At 46.5% G+C, this 16,964-nt stretch overlaps 4 protein-coding genes across 4 annotated transcripts; 2 read left to right on the top strand and 2 right to left on the bottom strand.

Annotated features, from left to right (window-relative positions):
• The first annotated feature begins 2,013 nt into the window (after positions 1 to 2,013).
• Positions 2,014 to 10,303, top strand: LOC6048097. Its single transcript, XM_001865032.2, has 6 exons — positions 2,014 to 3,645; positions 3,701 to 3,756; positions 3,815 to 3,876; positions 3,934 to 4,278; positions 7,055 to 7,281; positions 7,350 to 10,303. Exons 1-6 carry the CDS (start codon positions 2,140 to 2,142, stop codon positions 10,227 to 10,229), a joined length of 5,076 nt encoding a protein of 1,691 aa, XP_001865067.2. The 5' UTR covers positions 2,014 to 2,139; the 3' UTR covers positions 10,230 to 10,303.
• A 22-nt stretch (positions 10,304 to 10,325) lies between these two features.
• Positions 10,326 to 11,923, bottom strand: LOC6048095. The gene is made up of 2 exons (XM_001865030.2): positions 10,787 to 11,923; positions 10,326 to 10,735 (listed from the first exon to the last, which is right to left on the bottom strand). Exons 1-2 carry the CDS (start codon positions 11,770 to 11,772, stop codon positions 10,423 to 10,425), a joined length of 1,299 nt encoding a protein of 432 aa, XP_001865065.2. The 5' UTR covers positions 11,773 to 11,923; the 3' UTR covers positions 10,326 to 10,422.
• Positions 11,924 to 11,957: 34 nt separating this feature from the next.
• Positions 11,958 to 14,163, top strand: LOC6048094 (oocyte zinc finger protein XlCOF6). The gene is made up of 2 exons (XM_038251509.1): positions 11,958 to 13,856; positions 13,917 to 14,163. The coding sequence occupies exons 1-2, from the start codon at positions 12,245 to 12,247 to the stop codon at positions 14,084 to 14,086; spliced, it is 1,782 nt and encodes a 593-aa protein (XP_038107437.1). The 5' UTR covers positions 11,958 to 12,244; the 3' UTR covers positions 14,087 to 14,163.
• Positions 14,164 to 14,471: 308 nt separating this feature from the next.
• Positions 14,472 to 16,100, bottom strand: LOC119766607. Its single transcript, XM_038251516.1, has one exon. The coding sequence runs from the start codon at positions 15,963 to 15,965 to the stop codon at positions 14,559 to 14,561; it is 1,407 nt and encodes a 468-aa protein (XP_038107444.1). The 5' UTR covers positions 15,966 to 16,100; the 3' UTR covers positions 14,472 to 14,558.
• Between the last annotated feature and the right edge of the window lie 864 nt (positions 16,101 to 16,964).

Here is a 16,964-nt window from a genome sequence, read left to right as displayed (position 1 = left end):
GAAAATTTTGTTTATTGGACCTTTTCGAAAAAAAAACTCGAAAAATGTACAGATTCACCAACTTTTAAAAAGTTCAGTATTCAGAAATTGAGAAAATTATGAAAGTAAATTTATAATAATTAGTAAAACTTATAAGTATAAAACTATAGTATTTTATTATTCCGTCATCTGGGGCAAAAGGCTAGTACGCTGATCGGAAGGAAAGGGATCAAGAAACAGCTTTACGAACAGCAGAACAAAGGAGAGGGAGCGATTTCTTGGGGCTTTTCTTCACCCTCTCTGGCTTGCTTTTGCTACCGCTGCTGCCCATTTGATTTTTTTCTTGACCGGTTCCTTTCGAAGTGCGCATACCGCTTAATCAGGACTACAGTCTGAATAGGGCAGCAGTTCTTATTTGTTTTAGAAACTGCAAAAAATCACAGACTTTTCTAAAATAAAAGAACAAAATTTACATGACTACGCGTCAATTTAATTAGACAATTGAAGAAATTTACAAAAACTTTGAAAATTCCGAAAATTCACAAAATGTTAGTAAATTTAGTTTTTAGTTTACTAAATGTAGTAAAGTTTGGAACAATTAAAAATATTAGAAAATAAATAAAATAAAAAAAATCAATAGAAAAATAGCACAAGATGCATTACAAATTCTAGAAAGTTTAAAACATTAAGAAAATTGAAAAAAAAAACGTTGATTGAAACTAATAAAATGTGGATAAAAAAAGAAACTTCAAAAACATCTAGATAAATGCATTAAATATTCAGTATTTATTTAATATTCAGAATAATTTGAATCTATAGGACTGAGAAATTCAGAACAAAGCATTTTATTATACTGATTTTTTTAAGAAAATGCAAAAAATCACAGAATATTAAATATTAAAAAATGTACGCGTACGTAATGCGTAAAATTTTTTAAAAAATTTAATAATTTTAAAAATTTTGTAAACTTTGAAAGTTTTAAGAAAATTAGGCAATTAAGTAATTAAAAAAATGAAAATTAATATAAAATAAAATTTCGAACAGAAAGTTTGGAATAATTTTGAATGTTATTGACAATATTATTGAATCATTTGAAATATTATTGAAAATAAATAAAATTTTAAAAACCAATAACACAAGATGCTTTACAAAATCAAGAAAGAAAACATACAGAAAACAAAAATAAAATTTAATTTAAAAACAAGCAAATGAAAAATATCAGTCTTCCCGAAACGCACGCACGCCGTACACGCCGTTCAAGTTTTCAGTGCAGATGAACCTCAAACACACCAGGCTACCATGTTCGAGTTCTCCCCGCACGGCGCACTCAAGTTTATACGCGGTGTAAACACGGGGTGCACACCTCGGGTACAACGCCGTGCGAGCGAAGAGCGTATAAAGAGACGAAAAAAATGACTGCTTCTCACTCTCTCTGTGGCAAACACTGCAGTGTGACTGCAGCGGAGAATGAAACACCACTTTGTCTCTTTTCTGCGTCGTCGGCCTGCACGGGGTTTGTACCCGAGGTGCAAGGTTCGGTTTAAACTTGAGGTTCGTGTACGGGTACAGCCTGTACACGGCAGAGTTTAGGTTTGCTTGTACGCGTGCACACGCGGTGCTGGTGTTTGATCGAGTACAGAAAACAGAGAACGCGGTTGAACGCGGTGCACGGGGATCACTGAAAAATATAGATAATAAAATTAAGATAAATAATTAGGAAATTTAAAAAAAACCGGCTAAACTTTGAAATTTGATGGTCAAGATTTTTTCATATTTAATTTTTTTTTTAACAGAAGTATTTAAACAACATAATCATAAAAATTTTTGGTTATTTCAATCAAAAATTTAAAAAATCAAAAAAAAATTATACAACTTTAAAAATTTAAGAAAAAAAAATAGCAACTAAAAATTTTGACGAGACATAAAACATTAAAAAATCAAATTTAAACGTCAAAATCAGGCCAAATTGGCAATTCTCCCCTACTTTAGTACCACACCTTCATCCTGCACCGACCTTGCCCCAAATTTTTGCACTCCCCATTTTTTGACAGCTGCATCCTTAAAACGAAAACAAGCAAAAGTCGCGCACGCAGGAAAATTTTCTCCGGTGAAAATCCGGATCTGTTTCGGTTCCACCGCGAGTCCCTCACCGCTCGCACCATGAACATCTGCCGGGTGTGCATGGACCAGGACGGGGACGACCTGATGCCGATCTTCTCGAAGCTGGAGGACGCGTTTATTGCGAACATCATCGTGGAGTGCACCTCGATACAGATTCTGGAGGACGACGGGCTGCCGACGGTGATTTGCGGGGCGTGCGTGGACGCGCTCAAGTACTTTATCGGGTTCATCAAGAAGGCGCGCGAGTCGGACCGGAAGCTGCGGAAGATTTTCAAGCCGGAGGGGAGGGAGGGTGGGAAGGTGGGTGAGGGGGATGGGGATGGCGGGGAGGATTGGATGCCGGAGCTGCAGCTGGCGGCGGTTTTCGCGGACGACATGGTCGAGGTGAAGGCCGAGCTGGACTCGGACGGGGAGCGGTTGACGGCGGAGGTGATTCATGAGGATGATGGTGGGGGTGGTGGGGATAGTGATTGGAAGGAGCAGGAATCGGAGGAGGAGAAGCCGAAGAGGAGACGGGGTCGGAGGAAGAAGTTGGAATCGGAGTCGGAGGACGGGAGTTCGGAGGAGGAGGTGGTGGTTAGAAGGGGGAGAAGAGGGAGGAAGAAGTCACGGGCGGATGATTTCGAGGAAGATTCTGGAGGGGAGGACATCTTGGACGAGAAGGAGTTGGCCATTTACGATGTGATTGAGAAGGGGGAAGATTCCTGGGTTTGCTGCGCGTGTTATTTCATCTTTGACAGTGAGGAGGAGGTCAAGGAGCACGGCGAGAAGGTCCACAGCAAGAAACGGATCGTAAACTCGAGAAAGACCTTCGTCTGTAAGATTTGCTTTCGGAGGTATTCGACGGCGTACGCGCTCCGGATTCATCAGCGAAAGACCAAGGAGGCGAATAAGGTTTACGCCTGTACCAAGTGTTCGGCCAGGTTCGTGGACCAGGACCGATGGCGTCGTCGTTCGCACGCCCACAATCATCCGCGGGATAAGGAAGCTTCCTCGTCGAAGGTCATCGTGGCGCAGATTCCCGAAAGGGTTCACGAAGAGTACGGCCGGATATGCTGCGCCCAGGCGTGCTACCAGTCGTTTGCGACGGACGAACTGCTTATCGCCCACGCCCACACGGCCCACAAGGTCAACAAGGTCGAGCAATCGCTGGACAACAAGGACAAGCCCGTTGAATGTCCGGTTTGCTTCAAGCGATTCAACGACGAAGTTGCACTGTCCAGGCATCAAACGCGCAACTACAAACCGCTCAGCCATCAATGTTCCGTCTGCGGGTTGAAGGTCCGGGGCGGGGAGGCCCTCATCACTCACGAACGGTCCCACCGGAACGAGAAACCCTTCGAGTGTGTCGAGTGCCGCAAGAACTTTTCCAGCAAGGGCAGCTTGAAGGCGCACATGATGGTCCACAGCGGGGAAAAACCATTTGTCTGCTCCATCTGCGGGTGGGGCTTCCGCCGGAAACGGAACCTGCAGGTGCACGTGCTGTCCCACTCGGACAACCAGCCGTTCCAGTGCGAAGTTTGCCAGAAGTCGTTCAAGGCGAAGGTACTTTGCTTCTTTTTCGAGCTAGAATTGCTTAAAAATTACGGTATTCTTCCAGGTTCATCTCCAGTATCATATGCGGACGCACACGGGTGAAAAGCCCTACCCTTGTCGGTAAGTTCTCGACATTGACCAAACTTCTTCAATAAGACTCACGTCATTTTTATTTTAGCTACTGTGAAAAGGCATTTGCGGATCATACCAATCGACAGCGCCACGAAATGTCCCACACCGGTAAGGTCCCTTCTCAAAACTTAATTTCTGGCTAATTACTCAAAATATTGCTTCCAGGAATCAAACCGTACAAATGCAGCTACTGCGACAAAACGTTCATCCGGAAGCGCTTCCAGGTCGACCACGAGAGCTCCCACACTGGCGTCAAGCCGTACCGCTGCGAGATGTGCAACCGGACGTTCAGCCAAAAGTCCGCCCTCCGCCGTCACCTCGATTCGCACCCGTTGGCGCCGGAGAATGCCGTCGCGTTGGCCGCACCCTCGCCGATGGCACCGCTGTCCCACCATGGTTCCATGTCCTCGCCACCGCCACCTCTAATCATGGGCGAGCCGGGACCCAGCAGTGCTGCGATGGACTACTTTCAGCATCCGCGCAATTTGAGCATCAACATGCACCACGTGTAGAGGTTTGTAACGCGAGACTGCGAGATTGTTGTGCGAGAAAAATTGCAATAAAAATGTGTAAGTATGAAACTTTTATCGGGGAGACTATCCTGAATTGTGTTGGGTTCTAGAACGGAAAGAAAGCCAGCACTGAACTTTACAATTAGAGTTTTCGTTCGGAATTTGGATACCGGGGAGATTTTTCCTTATCCTCTTTAAAAAAAAGTGGAGCATCAACACTTCCCGTCTTTCAAATCCCTTTCTTTGGCCCTGTTGCGCGGTGTGGATGGGAGCTGCCGGCAATGGACGGCTGTCATGGTGGTGAGAATCTGGTTTAGAAATGGTTTTATTCCCTTCTTTTCTATTTCTAGGCAACTTACCTATTTGGCGAAATCCAGTGAATTTAAGAATTTAAAAGATTAAAAATTTATATAAATCAGGGTTGTTACGGACGGCGCGTATCGCGCGGATCTGGCGCGGATTTGCTGGCTAATTTTGCTCAGGCGCGGATTTCGCTCGGATAGCAATTTTGATAAACAAAATATTTGAGAACGATAGAATTTCTTTCAAATTAGTAAGGAAAATATTAGGAATTAAATAAATTCAATCTTTTTCGTTGAGAGCAAAAACATCAATTTCTAAAAAGTTGTTAATGAAGAAAATTCTCTTCTAAAAATTATTGATTGTTTCTTTTTCTTAATTCGAAACTTCGGAATAATCTTCAAGGAGCGATTCTTTTTTTTTAAATGTTGATATTTGTTATATAAATTTAACATAACATTACAACTCATTATTTTTAAAACATCTGCTTAAAATTCATATTAATAAAAATTTTATTAAAATCAAAATAACAAATTTTGAAAAATTACAGAATTTCAAAAATTAAAGACTTTTTAGATTTTCTAAGTTTTTTCAATATAAAAATTTAAATTTTCCAATTTTTGGTTTATTGAAAAAATTAAAAATTCTGTTGCCACTTTAACTCAGGTAGAATTGAGTCTACTCCCAATTATCACAACATGACGAAATCCACTTAGCAATCTGCTAAAATCTCCGTCTAAAAGCGAAATGTAATGTTAAAATTTTAAAAATGAGAAATCTGGAAGTCAACAATCTTAAATTTTAAAATTTACATATTCAATTAATTAAAAAATAGAATTCATAATTCGAAATTTCCAAAACTTACAGGCTCAAAAAACGTAAAAAAGTACGAATTATTTAATTGAAAAATTATGAAAATATTACATTTTTTAAATTTTTAATTTTTTAAAAAAGTTTTTAAGTTATCAAACTATTAAATTATTAAATTATTAAATTATGAAATTATTAAACTATTAAATTACTAAATTATTAAATTGTTAAATTATTAACTTATTAAATTATTAACGGTGCTGATCCAAATGCTTTCTGTACTATACTTTTTTTCGTTTAAAATTTTATTCATTACGTTACTCTCTTCTATGTTTGTCGTGATTTTTTTTTATGGCGCGGATTTCGCGCGGATCGGGTTTTGGGGTCGGCGCGGATCTGGCGCGGATTTTTTCGACTTTTCCGTAACAACCCTGTATATTATAAGAATTAAATTATATAACAAAATAATTTAGGATACTTTTTAGTTTTTAATCCAGCATTTTACAATTTTAAGAATTTTTGAACTTCATTATTTTTTTTATTTTCTGAAATTTTAAATTTTAAATTCCAATTTTTTTATTTCCTGTAATTTTATACTCATAGATTTTTTAATTCTTAAACATTACATTTTTTTTATATTTGAATTTTGTTTTTTTTTCTATTTCGCATTTTGATTTTTTGTAGCCTGTGGCAAAATTTCTGGAACAACATTTAAAAGAAGAGCGGTATCACATTGCCCTTAAAGCCTTTCATTTCTCACGTTTAAATGGGAAGAAATGTCATATATGAGCAGTATAAGGCTTTCTAGGCCCAGTGAAAAAAATATAATTTAACTCAAAAATGACGAACTCCTCGTCACAGTGTCCTGATGCAAACAATGATCGAGCTGTAGCTGTCACAGCCCTGCGAAGTATGTTGGCTGACATATCGGGCAGTCAGTCAAAAAAACCAGCTAGAAGTCGCCTGACAAAAATTTTTTGCTAGAAAGAGATAGGAAACCTGATGCAAACAAACGTCCAGCTGTCATGTAAACATACTTTGAACGTCTTGGTAAATTTCTGACTAGAAAGCCTTATGGGGTGCACGGAAAGAATGCACAAATTTTCTTGGTCGTTTTCAGTTATTGGATTTTTTTTTTTTTAAGGTCTAATTAACCAGATTTTCAGTTTTTGCTTTTTGGGTGTTTTTTAATAAGGCTTTCTAGACCCAGTGAAAAAAATATAATTTAACTCAAAAATGACGAACTCCTCGTCACAGTGCCCTGATGCAAACAATGATGGAGCTGTAGCTGTCACAGCCCTGCGAAATATGTTGGATGGCATATCGGGCGATCAGTCAAAAAAAACCAGCTAGAAGTCGCATGACAAAAAACTTTAGCTAGAAAGAGATAGGAAACCTGATGCAAACAAACGTCCAGCTGTCATGTAAACATACTTTAAATGTGTTGGTAAATTTCTGACTAGAAAGCCTTTATATCCCTGACTCAAGGCGGTTTCAAAAACACCCAAAAAGCAAAAACTGGAAATTTGGTTTATTGGACCTTTTAAAAAAAACTCCAGATATGAACTCATTTCTGAGTAATTTCAGTTTAGACGAAAACTGAGTTATTTTAACGGAGAGTGCATATGTATTACCCAAATTTGCCAAATACTACATAAAATGAGTTGCTTACACCAAGCGTGTAACTTGGAACTGTCAACGGTTTCCAAAACAAAACACAAGTGTTCAAAATTCTGCAGATCTGAAAAAAATGGATCAACCCGGCGGTCCGCGACGTCCCAAGATGTGCCGCGTTTGCCGTGCTCCGGACAACGACGATCTCATCACGGTGCAGCTGGTGCAGGAAGGCGTCTCCGTCGCCACCATGTTTCTCGAGCTGACGGGAATTCAGGTAAGGGCTTCTCTCTGTCCCACCGTAAGTTACTAAATTTTGTCAACGAACTTTTCCGTCGACTTCAGGTCACAGCGGACCGTAACCTACCCCAGAACGTGTGTCTCGCGTGTTTGGAGCGACTTCGCAGCGCACACCTGCTACGCCGCCAATGTCTCGAATCGGACCAGTTGCTGCGGGCTGAACTTCCGGTTCCCGCTACGAAGGAGGTTGAGGTTGAAACTGTGCCGAAGGTGTCGACACCACCACCTCAGTTAGACGCACCCACGGGGATGTTCAAGCTGGAAATCGAAACGCTCGAGATTGAGTCGGAACCGGAAGAGGTTGTGGAGGAGGAGGAAAACGAGTTGAAGTTCATCGTCGAGAGTGTGGACGAAGTGGAAGAGGAGGACGACCAAACGATTGACATTTTAACGGCGGAGGAGCAACCGGACGGGCAGGTCAAGCAATCGGATGTGATGTATTTGAACAGCTACGACGAGTCGGATTACGAGATTGTCTACCAGGGGGAACACTACGACCGGATCAAGTTCATCGTGGCGCGATGCTGCGGTTGTTCGAGGCGGTTTCCAAACAAAACGGAACTGCTTGAGCATGGTCAGGCGGTGCACAAGGCGCACAATCAGAAGCCAGCGAAGCGAAACTTTCCCCACGAGTGTCCGGTTTGCTTCCGGCAGTTTACGAGCAAGCGTGCGGTTGGGGATCATCGCGACCAGATCGACACGGACTGGTTCCACTGTCGGGAGTGTGACCTGCTGGTGCACAGCCAGCGACAAATCGTGGGTCATTTGGAGCGGGTTCATGGCATTACGGAGCTGGAGGGTGAGAGTGAAGAAGATGGAGACGAGAAGGACGGTGCGGCGTTGACGCTGGCAGCGTTCGACCCGAGTCAGTACGAGCTGACGCGCACCGAGTTCGGGTTCGATCTTGTGGAGTTTACCTGTTGGCGGTGCTGCGGATGTTTGGCAAGTTTTGAGCTGCGGGAGGATTTCGAGCAGCACTCGCGCGAGCAGCATCTGCCGGAGCGAAGGGAGGATGACGGAGATCGGCCGTACGAGTGCAACATTTGCTTTAGGAGGTTCGAGAAACGGGCGTCGTTGATGATTCACAAAAATGGGCCGAAGAAGCGGCGCGTGGTTTGTCGGATTTGCGAGGGGATCTTCCGGGGGGAGACGACCTACCGGAAGCATGCGATGAAGGAGCACGGGATGGTGAACGATGGTGAAGACGTCGGAGATGTCAGCATGCAGGACGTGGAGTTTATCGAGGAACCGCTGGAAGAGGAGGGTCAGGTTCAGGAGATTAGCGATGGCGAGGAGGATGATGATGATGAGGACGACGAAGATCGGGAAGTGACGGGCAAGTACAGCAAGTACAACTCGAGCAAGCAGCGCAAGGAGATGGGACGGGTGCCGTGGAATCTGCTACGGACGGTTGAGGAGCTGGACGGGTACAACGTGGTGGAGATCTTGAAGGAGCGTTGCTGCAACTGTTTGCAGTTTTTCGATTCGGTTGAGGAACTTCACGAGCACACGCAAGTCCACCGGCAGGAAGCCCTAGCGGAAGCAGCTTGTTCCAGCAAACCGATCAAGTACCAGTGCGAGTTCTGCTTGAAGAGCTTCGACCTGGCCCTGGTCTACGTGGTTCACAAGCGGATTCGCGAACAGCGCCAGTTCTTCCAGTGTCGGTTGTGTGATTTCGTGATTGATTCCGAGTCCCGGCTGAAGAACCACATGCTGCACAACGATCAGCACGCCAAGTTCTTCAACCTGATCCGGGAGGACGTCAGCGATCGGTACTACGCGGCCAGTCTGCCAGGCACGCGATGTTGCGGCTGTGGTCAGTACTTTGACGGCGAGGACGCGCTGGAGGAACATTCCCGGGCGATGCACCCGAAAGATCCGGCCAAGGAGAGTACGAAGCGAACGCATAGTTGTAGGATTTGCGGCAAGCGTTGTTATAACCGCTCAGACGTGCTGATTCACCAGAAAAAGAACGGATCAACGATGCGGTACTACTGTAAGCTGTGCGACTTTGAAACGGCCAACGAACCTCGGATGTTGAAGCACCTATACAGTTCGATCCACAACGAAGCGTTCCCAGCGATTGAGGTGAAGAAGATCGAGATTGGCTACAAAAAGGCCGGAGTTATTCGGTACTGCTGCTTCGAAGGGTGTCATCTCCCGTTCCACGACCACCAGAAGTTGTTTGACCACGTTGACGAGCTTCATCTAGCGCAAAAGGTTCGCAACTTGGACGCGGTTGATCAGCAAACCGGGAACCGACTACAGTGCGACTGTTGCCACCTGCACTTTCGAACGCTAACCCTGCTCAAGCAGCACCAAAGTGGCCACCAGCGACCGCTCAAAAGTTACGTCTGTTCCGTTTGTGGCCTCGCCAAACCAAGCAAAGCCGCCCTCGCCACCCACGAACTCCGTCACACCGGCGCGCGTCCCTACCCGTGCACCGTCTGCGACAAACGCTTCTCCTCGACGACCATCCTGAACTCGCACATGAAGTGCCACGCCCCGAAGCAGTACCAGTGTATCGAATGCGGAGAAAAGTTTGCCCGCAGCGAGAACCTCAAGCGCCACATCCGGCACCGGCACGCCGAAGCCACCTTCTGCTGCAGCTACTGTCCGCACAAGTCCAAGACCCGCGAAGCGCTGAACCAGCACGAGCGTTCGCACACCAAAGAGAAACCCTTCGAGTGCCGCTCCGAGGGCTGTCAAAAGCGGTACGCCAGCATCTGTGACCGGAGACGGCACGAAATGGCCAGCCACACTGGCGAGAGACCCCACCAGTGTGACCACTGCACGGCTTCCTTTGTCCGCAAACGGCAACTTACGATTCACGTTCGAAAGCACACCGGAGAGCGGCCCTTTGTGTGCTTAAAGTGTGGCAAAGGCTTCATCGATTCGGCACTGCTGAAGAAACACACCTGCTAGGGGGGACACTTCACACAGACGGTCTTGTTTAGATTGAAGTATCTTTTGCATATGCAGGGACATTTCACACAGACGCCATTGTTTAAACTCAAATTGTATGCTTAAATTAGTCAGTTACGTATAAAAACATTCGAAAAAAAAAATCATCACATTTCATTTTTGGCACAGAACAAACCGAAAAATGTCCCCCTCTTCAATCGAACGAAGACGACGAATAGTAATAGTACTCGTTTGGTGTGTCCTCATCACTGAAGTCGTCACTTTCGCCGTCGTTATTGGCCCTGGTAGCTTTCACCACCTGCTTCAGGTCGACCTGCAGCGGACTCACGACAAACCGCACCTTGACCACGTCCTCGTGCCCGTGGGCGTACCCGTACTCCGCCAGCTGGTTCCAGCGGATGTGAAAGTTGAAAAAGTTGCGCTGATTGAGCTGGACGTTCCGCTCGAAGGCGGTGTGCTTCTCGCAGCCACCGTCCGGGTGGCCGAGGTCGGCTTCAAGCTGAAAGCTATCAAAAAGGATTAATTCAGGGTTGACGACCTTGAGGATGTGGACTTACATTCCGGGAATGCCGCTAACGAGCACCAGTTCAAAGTCTGCAAATTCGTGATTGCCGTGGATGCCAATCTTCCAAACGGAACCAAACTGGTCCGTGTACTGCTGATAGTCGGGGTTCTCCAAATCCGTGACAGAATAGTTATCAATGTGATAATTGAAGCAGTCGCCGTTGCCCTTAAGCCGTTGCGTTCGACTTGTTCGTTTGTTAAGCAATCGCTGTTGAATCTGAACTTTAGCTTTGAAATCCGCTGGACGGATTGTGTACCGGAAGCGCAGATCGAATCTTCCCGGCGGCAGCGTTCGCTTGTCCAAAAAGTTCGGCACGCCCACGTATGCATCGTGGCCAATCCGGTCCCGCACCAGTAACGCCAACGGAACGACGTTCTGCAACTCCAGCAGAACCTCGTAGAACCCTTCCTCGCCGTACAGCAACTCCACAAACGCGCCCAACTGTTGCTCCCGACCCTTCCCGACCTTGATCCTCAGCCGCCACTTGAAGCCCAACTCGTCCACGACGTGTTCCGAGCAGACCCACGCCAACCGACACCCGTGAACGTTCCGCAGCGTAAAGGTTCCCTCAACCGCTCTCGGCACCCCCAAAACCGGTTCCGCTCTACCCACCTCAACGTGTCGCGTTTCAGTCTGATGACAATCGACCGGCGCCGCAACCGGCGGTCCCACAATCAACCCGGAACTCCCCGCACCAATGTTCAAGTTGGCCAAATCCGCGCCCAGCTCGTCCACCCTGTCCGTTCCGATGTCGAGACAGCGCAGCTTGATCAGCATGCTCGCGGGCAGCGTCCCGTTGCACTTGGCGCACCGGTTCCGGCTTTGACGGATCCAGTCCTGGATGCACCGGAAGCAGAACAGTTCCGAGCAGTGCGGGCAGATGTGCACGTTGACCGGCGGATGGTTCCGGCAGAGCGCGCAGGGCAGACTCGTAATCAGCTGGTTTAGGACCTGCTGGCTGGTTACTGTCGTAGTCATGTTTGTAATTATTTCTTTTTTTTTTGTAAAATTTTACAGTTCTTAAAATTTCATTTTGGGAAAAACTTTGATGTGGCAAAAATTGCACCGACTTCAACTTGTTTGCTTTGATGACTAATGAAACTTGCCGATGCGAAACCAAAATATTTACATGCACGATCAAACAGAGCTTTTGTCATGAAATGGACGAAATGGGTCACTTTTTCCAACAGTGTACGCCTCTTTGAAGGAAATCTGTGCAGTTTTCAACCAACGTGTTTGACAAATTGTCAAAATTGCGATGTTGTCAAACAAAACGAGCAGCAATAAAATTTCCACAAAAAAATCTAAATGATTTTATAATTATAAACTTTAACGTGAATCTGACTGTGGAAACTGGAGGTAAAAACAAAATAAAGCGTCATTCCAATTCTGTACTTCGAACTGAACAAACGCAAATGAAAGGACGGTGAAGCGAACACCCGTCACAACCATGAAGATCTGCCGGATCTGCATGCAGGGCGACGAGGACCGCCCCCTCCAGTCAATCTTCTCCGAAGTCGACCGCGTCCACCTTGCGGAAACGGTCGCCGCCAGCTGTTCGCTCGTGCTCGCCGCCGAGGACGACGGCCTGCCCGGGCAGATTTGCGCGCCGTGCGTGCGCGACGTCCAGCAGGTTGCGACGTTCCGAGAGCGGGCGCGCGAATCCGACCGCAAGCTGAGGCAGGTCGGTGCGTCTGGTGGAGGCGACTTTGAGGTGGTGGTCGTCAAGACGGAATCAATTGGGGAGGATGACGATGATCGGGAAGGCTTCAACTTGGCGCAATCCGAGTCGGATTCGGAAGATGATAGGCCACTGAAGCGACGGCGACGAGCGAAGACGTCGAGTTCCGACGAGGAGGAGTTTACTGTGATTAAGGTCAAACGGAAAAGTAAGCAAGTCGAGAGCGATTCCGAGGACGAGCTGGACGTCAAAACGCTGTCAATGTTCGAGGAGGTTACCCTGCCGGAAAGTAGCTATGTGTGTTGTAGCTGCTACAAGCACTTTGACAGCGTGGCCGCGCTTGAGCTGCATGTGGAAATTCACAAACGACACGTCGTTAAACGGACTGATTGCATTTATTGCGAGATCTGCAAGCGGAAATTTAAGAAAGAGTCAGCGCTGAACCGTCACGTGGCCAAGGTTAGCGCGCTCACCAAGCTGTACGAGTGTGTGCAATGCAACGTTCGTTTCATGAACGCCGCTGGACGGCGAATGCATGCCCAACGGCATCCGCAGAAGATTGAGGAGAAAATGAAGCAAGAATTTGGCGAGATTTTTTGTTGCGTTCAGAATTGCTCCAAGTCGTTCACTTCCGAGCAGTTGCTAATCGAGCATGGCCACGAGGCTCATCGGATCAACAAGCAAGCGTACGAGCTGGAAGACTCAACGCTGAAACCGATCGAATGTCCGGTTTGCTTCAAAAAGTTCGCCTCTGAACAGTTGCTTAGGCGGCATCGTCGACGAAACTCGCAACCCTTGAACCATCAATGTGCCACGTGTGGTCTCAAGTTCCGCACCAAGGACGTCCTGTCCTTTCACGAGCTGAACCACTCCGAAAAGAAGCCATTCCCGTGCGAAATCTGCCAAAAGCACTTTTCCAGCAAAAATTCGCTCAAAGTCCACCAGCGTAGCCACTCGAACGATAAGCCCTTCATTTGTTCGACCTGCGGAGCCCGCTTTTACCAAAAGGCCCAACTCGTCACCCACGAGTACACCCACCAGGATGGACCGCTCCCGTTCCGGTGTGAAACCTGCTCCAAGTACTGCAAAACGAAGAACGCCCTCCGCAATCACATGCGCCAGCACACGGGCGAAAAGCCGTACCCTTGCCGGCACTGTTCAATCTCCTTTTCGAACCACACGAACCGCCAGCGGCACGAGATGAATCACACCGGGAACAAGCCATTTGCGTGCTCCTTCTGCGATCGGAAGTTTACGATCAACCGGCTGAAGCTGGAGCACGAGTGCAAACACACCGGCGTCAAGCCGTTCAAATGTAGCTTCTGCGAGAAGTCGTTCATCCGGAAGCGGTTCCAGCTGGACCACGAAGCTACCCATACAGGTTTTTGAAGAAGTGAAGCAGGGTCGCGACTTCAATGTTAACGAGAATTTTAATTTTCAGGCGAGAAACCGTACCGCTGCGAACTTCCGTCCTGTAATCGAACGTTCAGTCAGCAGGCACCGCTCAGGAGGCACATGGTAACACACCGGACGGAAGGTAGTGCGGAATTCTTCCCATTGAATCAACAGACTCCGAATGTAAGCATACTGCCGTCTTCGTCGTCGGTTTGATGATCAAAAACCGGTACTTTAACTGAAGAGTTTGTTTGTCTACGGTAGAACGGTAAAGAAAGCCATTTGATTCTTTCCATGAACTGTGCAAATTAGCAATTGGGAAATGCTACATTATGGTGCTTTGAGGCTTCCAGGCAATCAGACTTTCTTTCAAGTTGAAGATCCATAGTTAGGAACGCAAGCTAATTTGGTTTGAGCGGCACAGGACGCGGAGGTCTGCTGAAGCACTTCTTCTGGTCTGTTACCAACGTAATTTGGCTACAATTTTTTTGAAAAGTGTCGATCTGCTAAGCTCAACACTTTCGCCGATCTTCGATTCGAACCTGCACAGGATGACCTTGCAACAGAGGAGCTGTCATATGGAAGTAACTAAACGCAGTTAGTAGTTAGTAACCTTTAAGCACAATTAAAAATTCATAGTTAAAAGAAGGTTAAAATTCAAATGAATGGCGAAGTTACGCGAAAACTTCTAATCGTTCAGGATGTACACGTCGTCGTCGTCGTCCTGTTCCTCCTTTACATCCACGAGCATGATCTGGCCGTCGTTGTACGAAGTCTCGCCACCGTCGTCACCGCCCTGTTGATCGCCCGTTACAAACTGTTCCGCCCAAAGCGGATGGGGCTGCTGCAGTTGGTTCGTGTCCTCTCCACCAGTTCTACACCCTGGCAGATGCTTCTCGAACGCCGGACCACCAAGGAAGACGTGCAGGCACTGGTTGCACGAGTAAATCTTCTTCCGGTTGAACTTCTGGTGAAGTCCGAGGAGGCTCTTCTTCTTGAACCGACGCCAGCACTGCTCGCACATGAACGGCTTCAGCACGCCGTAGGAAGAGTCGTGCGGAACGTACTGCTTGCGGTGCTCCTCGGTGCAGTGAATGTCCAGATCGGTCTTGGTGGCAAACATGTGGGTGCAGGCACAGCACCGGTGCCACGTAAACTCGATGATGCTGAACGTCTCCGTTTGCTCGACCACTTTGTACTGGGATGGATGCAGCTGGTTCATCGTCAACTCCGGCGTTAGCTCGCAATAGCCCAAGTTAAAGGTATCGGACCAACCCAGTCCGGCCAGCGACTGCACTTGAGCGACCTGCAAAAAGGGACCTCTTGATGGCGTCGGTTCCGCGTCGAAGATACTGTGACCCATGGCAAATTCCTGCTGCACCGGACTGGTGTTGTCCATGCTCCGCTCCAGATCGCACTCCTGACGCTGATGCTGAACTCGCAAATGGCCAAACAGCACCAGCTTCGTCTCGAAGATCCTCCGGCAGAACCGACAGCAAAACAGATTCTCCAGCGCCGTCGACTGGTGCAACTCCAACGCAGCTTCGTACGAAAACGTGGCAAAACAGATCGAACACTGGTGCGGCTCCAACTTCAACTGACCCTTCCGGTGAACATCCCGAGAGTGTTGCTGTAGCTGTTCCTCCGAAGCAAACGCTTCGCGACATCCGCAACATCTCAACGCCACAAAGTTCAACTCCATGTAGCACAGCTTATCCTGAACGATCTGGTAAAACGACTCGTCGTACTTGTCCAGCGAGGACACGGCCAACTCATCACCTCCTCCACTTCCTCTACTACTAGACGGCTTCTCTTCCTCCGGCGGCGCATTCCGCAAGATCTGGTCCGACTCCATGCACAGCTTCCGGAACTTGTAGCAGGCGCGCAGCTGCTGCATGCAGTACGTGCAAATGTCCCGCGGCATGTGGTCACTGTGGGCGCTCACCGGGATCCCCGTCACGAACGTAAACATTCCGGCGAGCGACTCGGACGCGACGTCGGCGCCGCGAAAGTTGAGCGAGATGAACGCCAGCCGGGGGTGCTCGGCGCTGCGCTTCCGGCAAACGCGACACGTCCGGATGCCACGACCCGACATGGTTCCTTTTTTTCGGCTGGCCAGACACGGGCACGGGGGTCCCAAGGAGAATGGAAAAACGCGAAACTTTTGGAAAAAACAATCCAAACGACTTGATGCGACAGTTTTGACAGATGGATGATGCGCCGCGGCTCTTGCTTTTGTTTGGATTGCACGGTTGTGAGGAATGAGCCAGCGTGAATACGAGTTTAGAGGAATTTCGAGTGGATTTCAACGAGAGTGTAAAAACACAGTACGCGCCGCCGGTACGCGCACTGGAGCTAGTCCAATCCAGAGGTCGCCGGTTCGAAACCAGAGGCGGACGCAAAAAAAATCTTAGTGTAAATATTGAGAGATTCGACAGAAACGTGCACGCATCCTGGTGGCGAGTAGAAACACTACGCAACGATGTTCGGAATGACAGCGTGCTTGGAAATATAGTTTTTTTGCAGTTTTTGATTTTTATTTCCTTAAAATATTTTTTAACGTCGATGAAAGTTATTGTAAAGTGTGGCAATCGCATAAACGAATCGAATGATGTATAAATCATAGGGGCTGAGTTAATTTTTCATGTTTTTTCCTCAAATTTAACAAAAAGATCTTTTGAAAAATTGAAAATAAGATTTATTTGATTGATAATGCTCCTTATGTGTGTATTATTGATAGAACAAACTATAAGAGTCATATTACAGCATAATTACAATAATTTTCTTAAAAAATTGCTAGTTATTCGAATTTTTCCAAAAAATTCCAAAAAATCATCGAAATGCATTTTTGAGGTCAATATTTTGGTCAAACGAGAAGAAAATTAAAGTTTAAACACTTTTACATAATATTTCATCATTACTTTTAACTTTTGCAACATTTAACTCAAGTTATCCAAAATATCGATCATCTTTTTAGAAAAATCGTTTAAATAAAATACCAGTCACAATTAATCACTACAAATCACCACGGATTATGATCGTTAGCGAAATTGCCACAATTTGCAATACCCCACTTTTCTGAAAATGCTTGATT

Source organism: Culex quinquefasciatus, chromosome 2, assembly GCF_015732765.1.
Source record: "Culex quinquefasciatus strain JHB chromosome 2, VPISU_Cqui_1.0_pri_paternal, whole genome shotgun sequence".
Taxonomy (NCBI): Eukaryota; Metazoa; Arthropoda; class Insecta; order Diptera; family Culicidae; genus Culex; species Culex quinquefasciatus.
The sequence above is the reverse complement of the archived record's forward strand: the minus strand, read 5'-3'. Positions and strand labels throughout refer to the sequence as shown.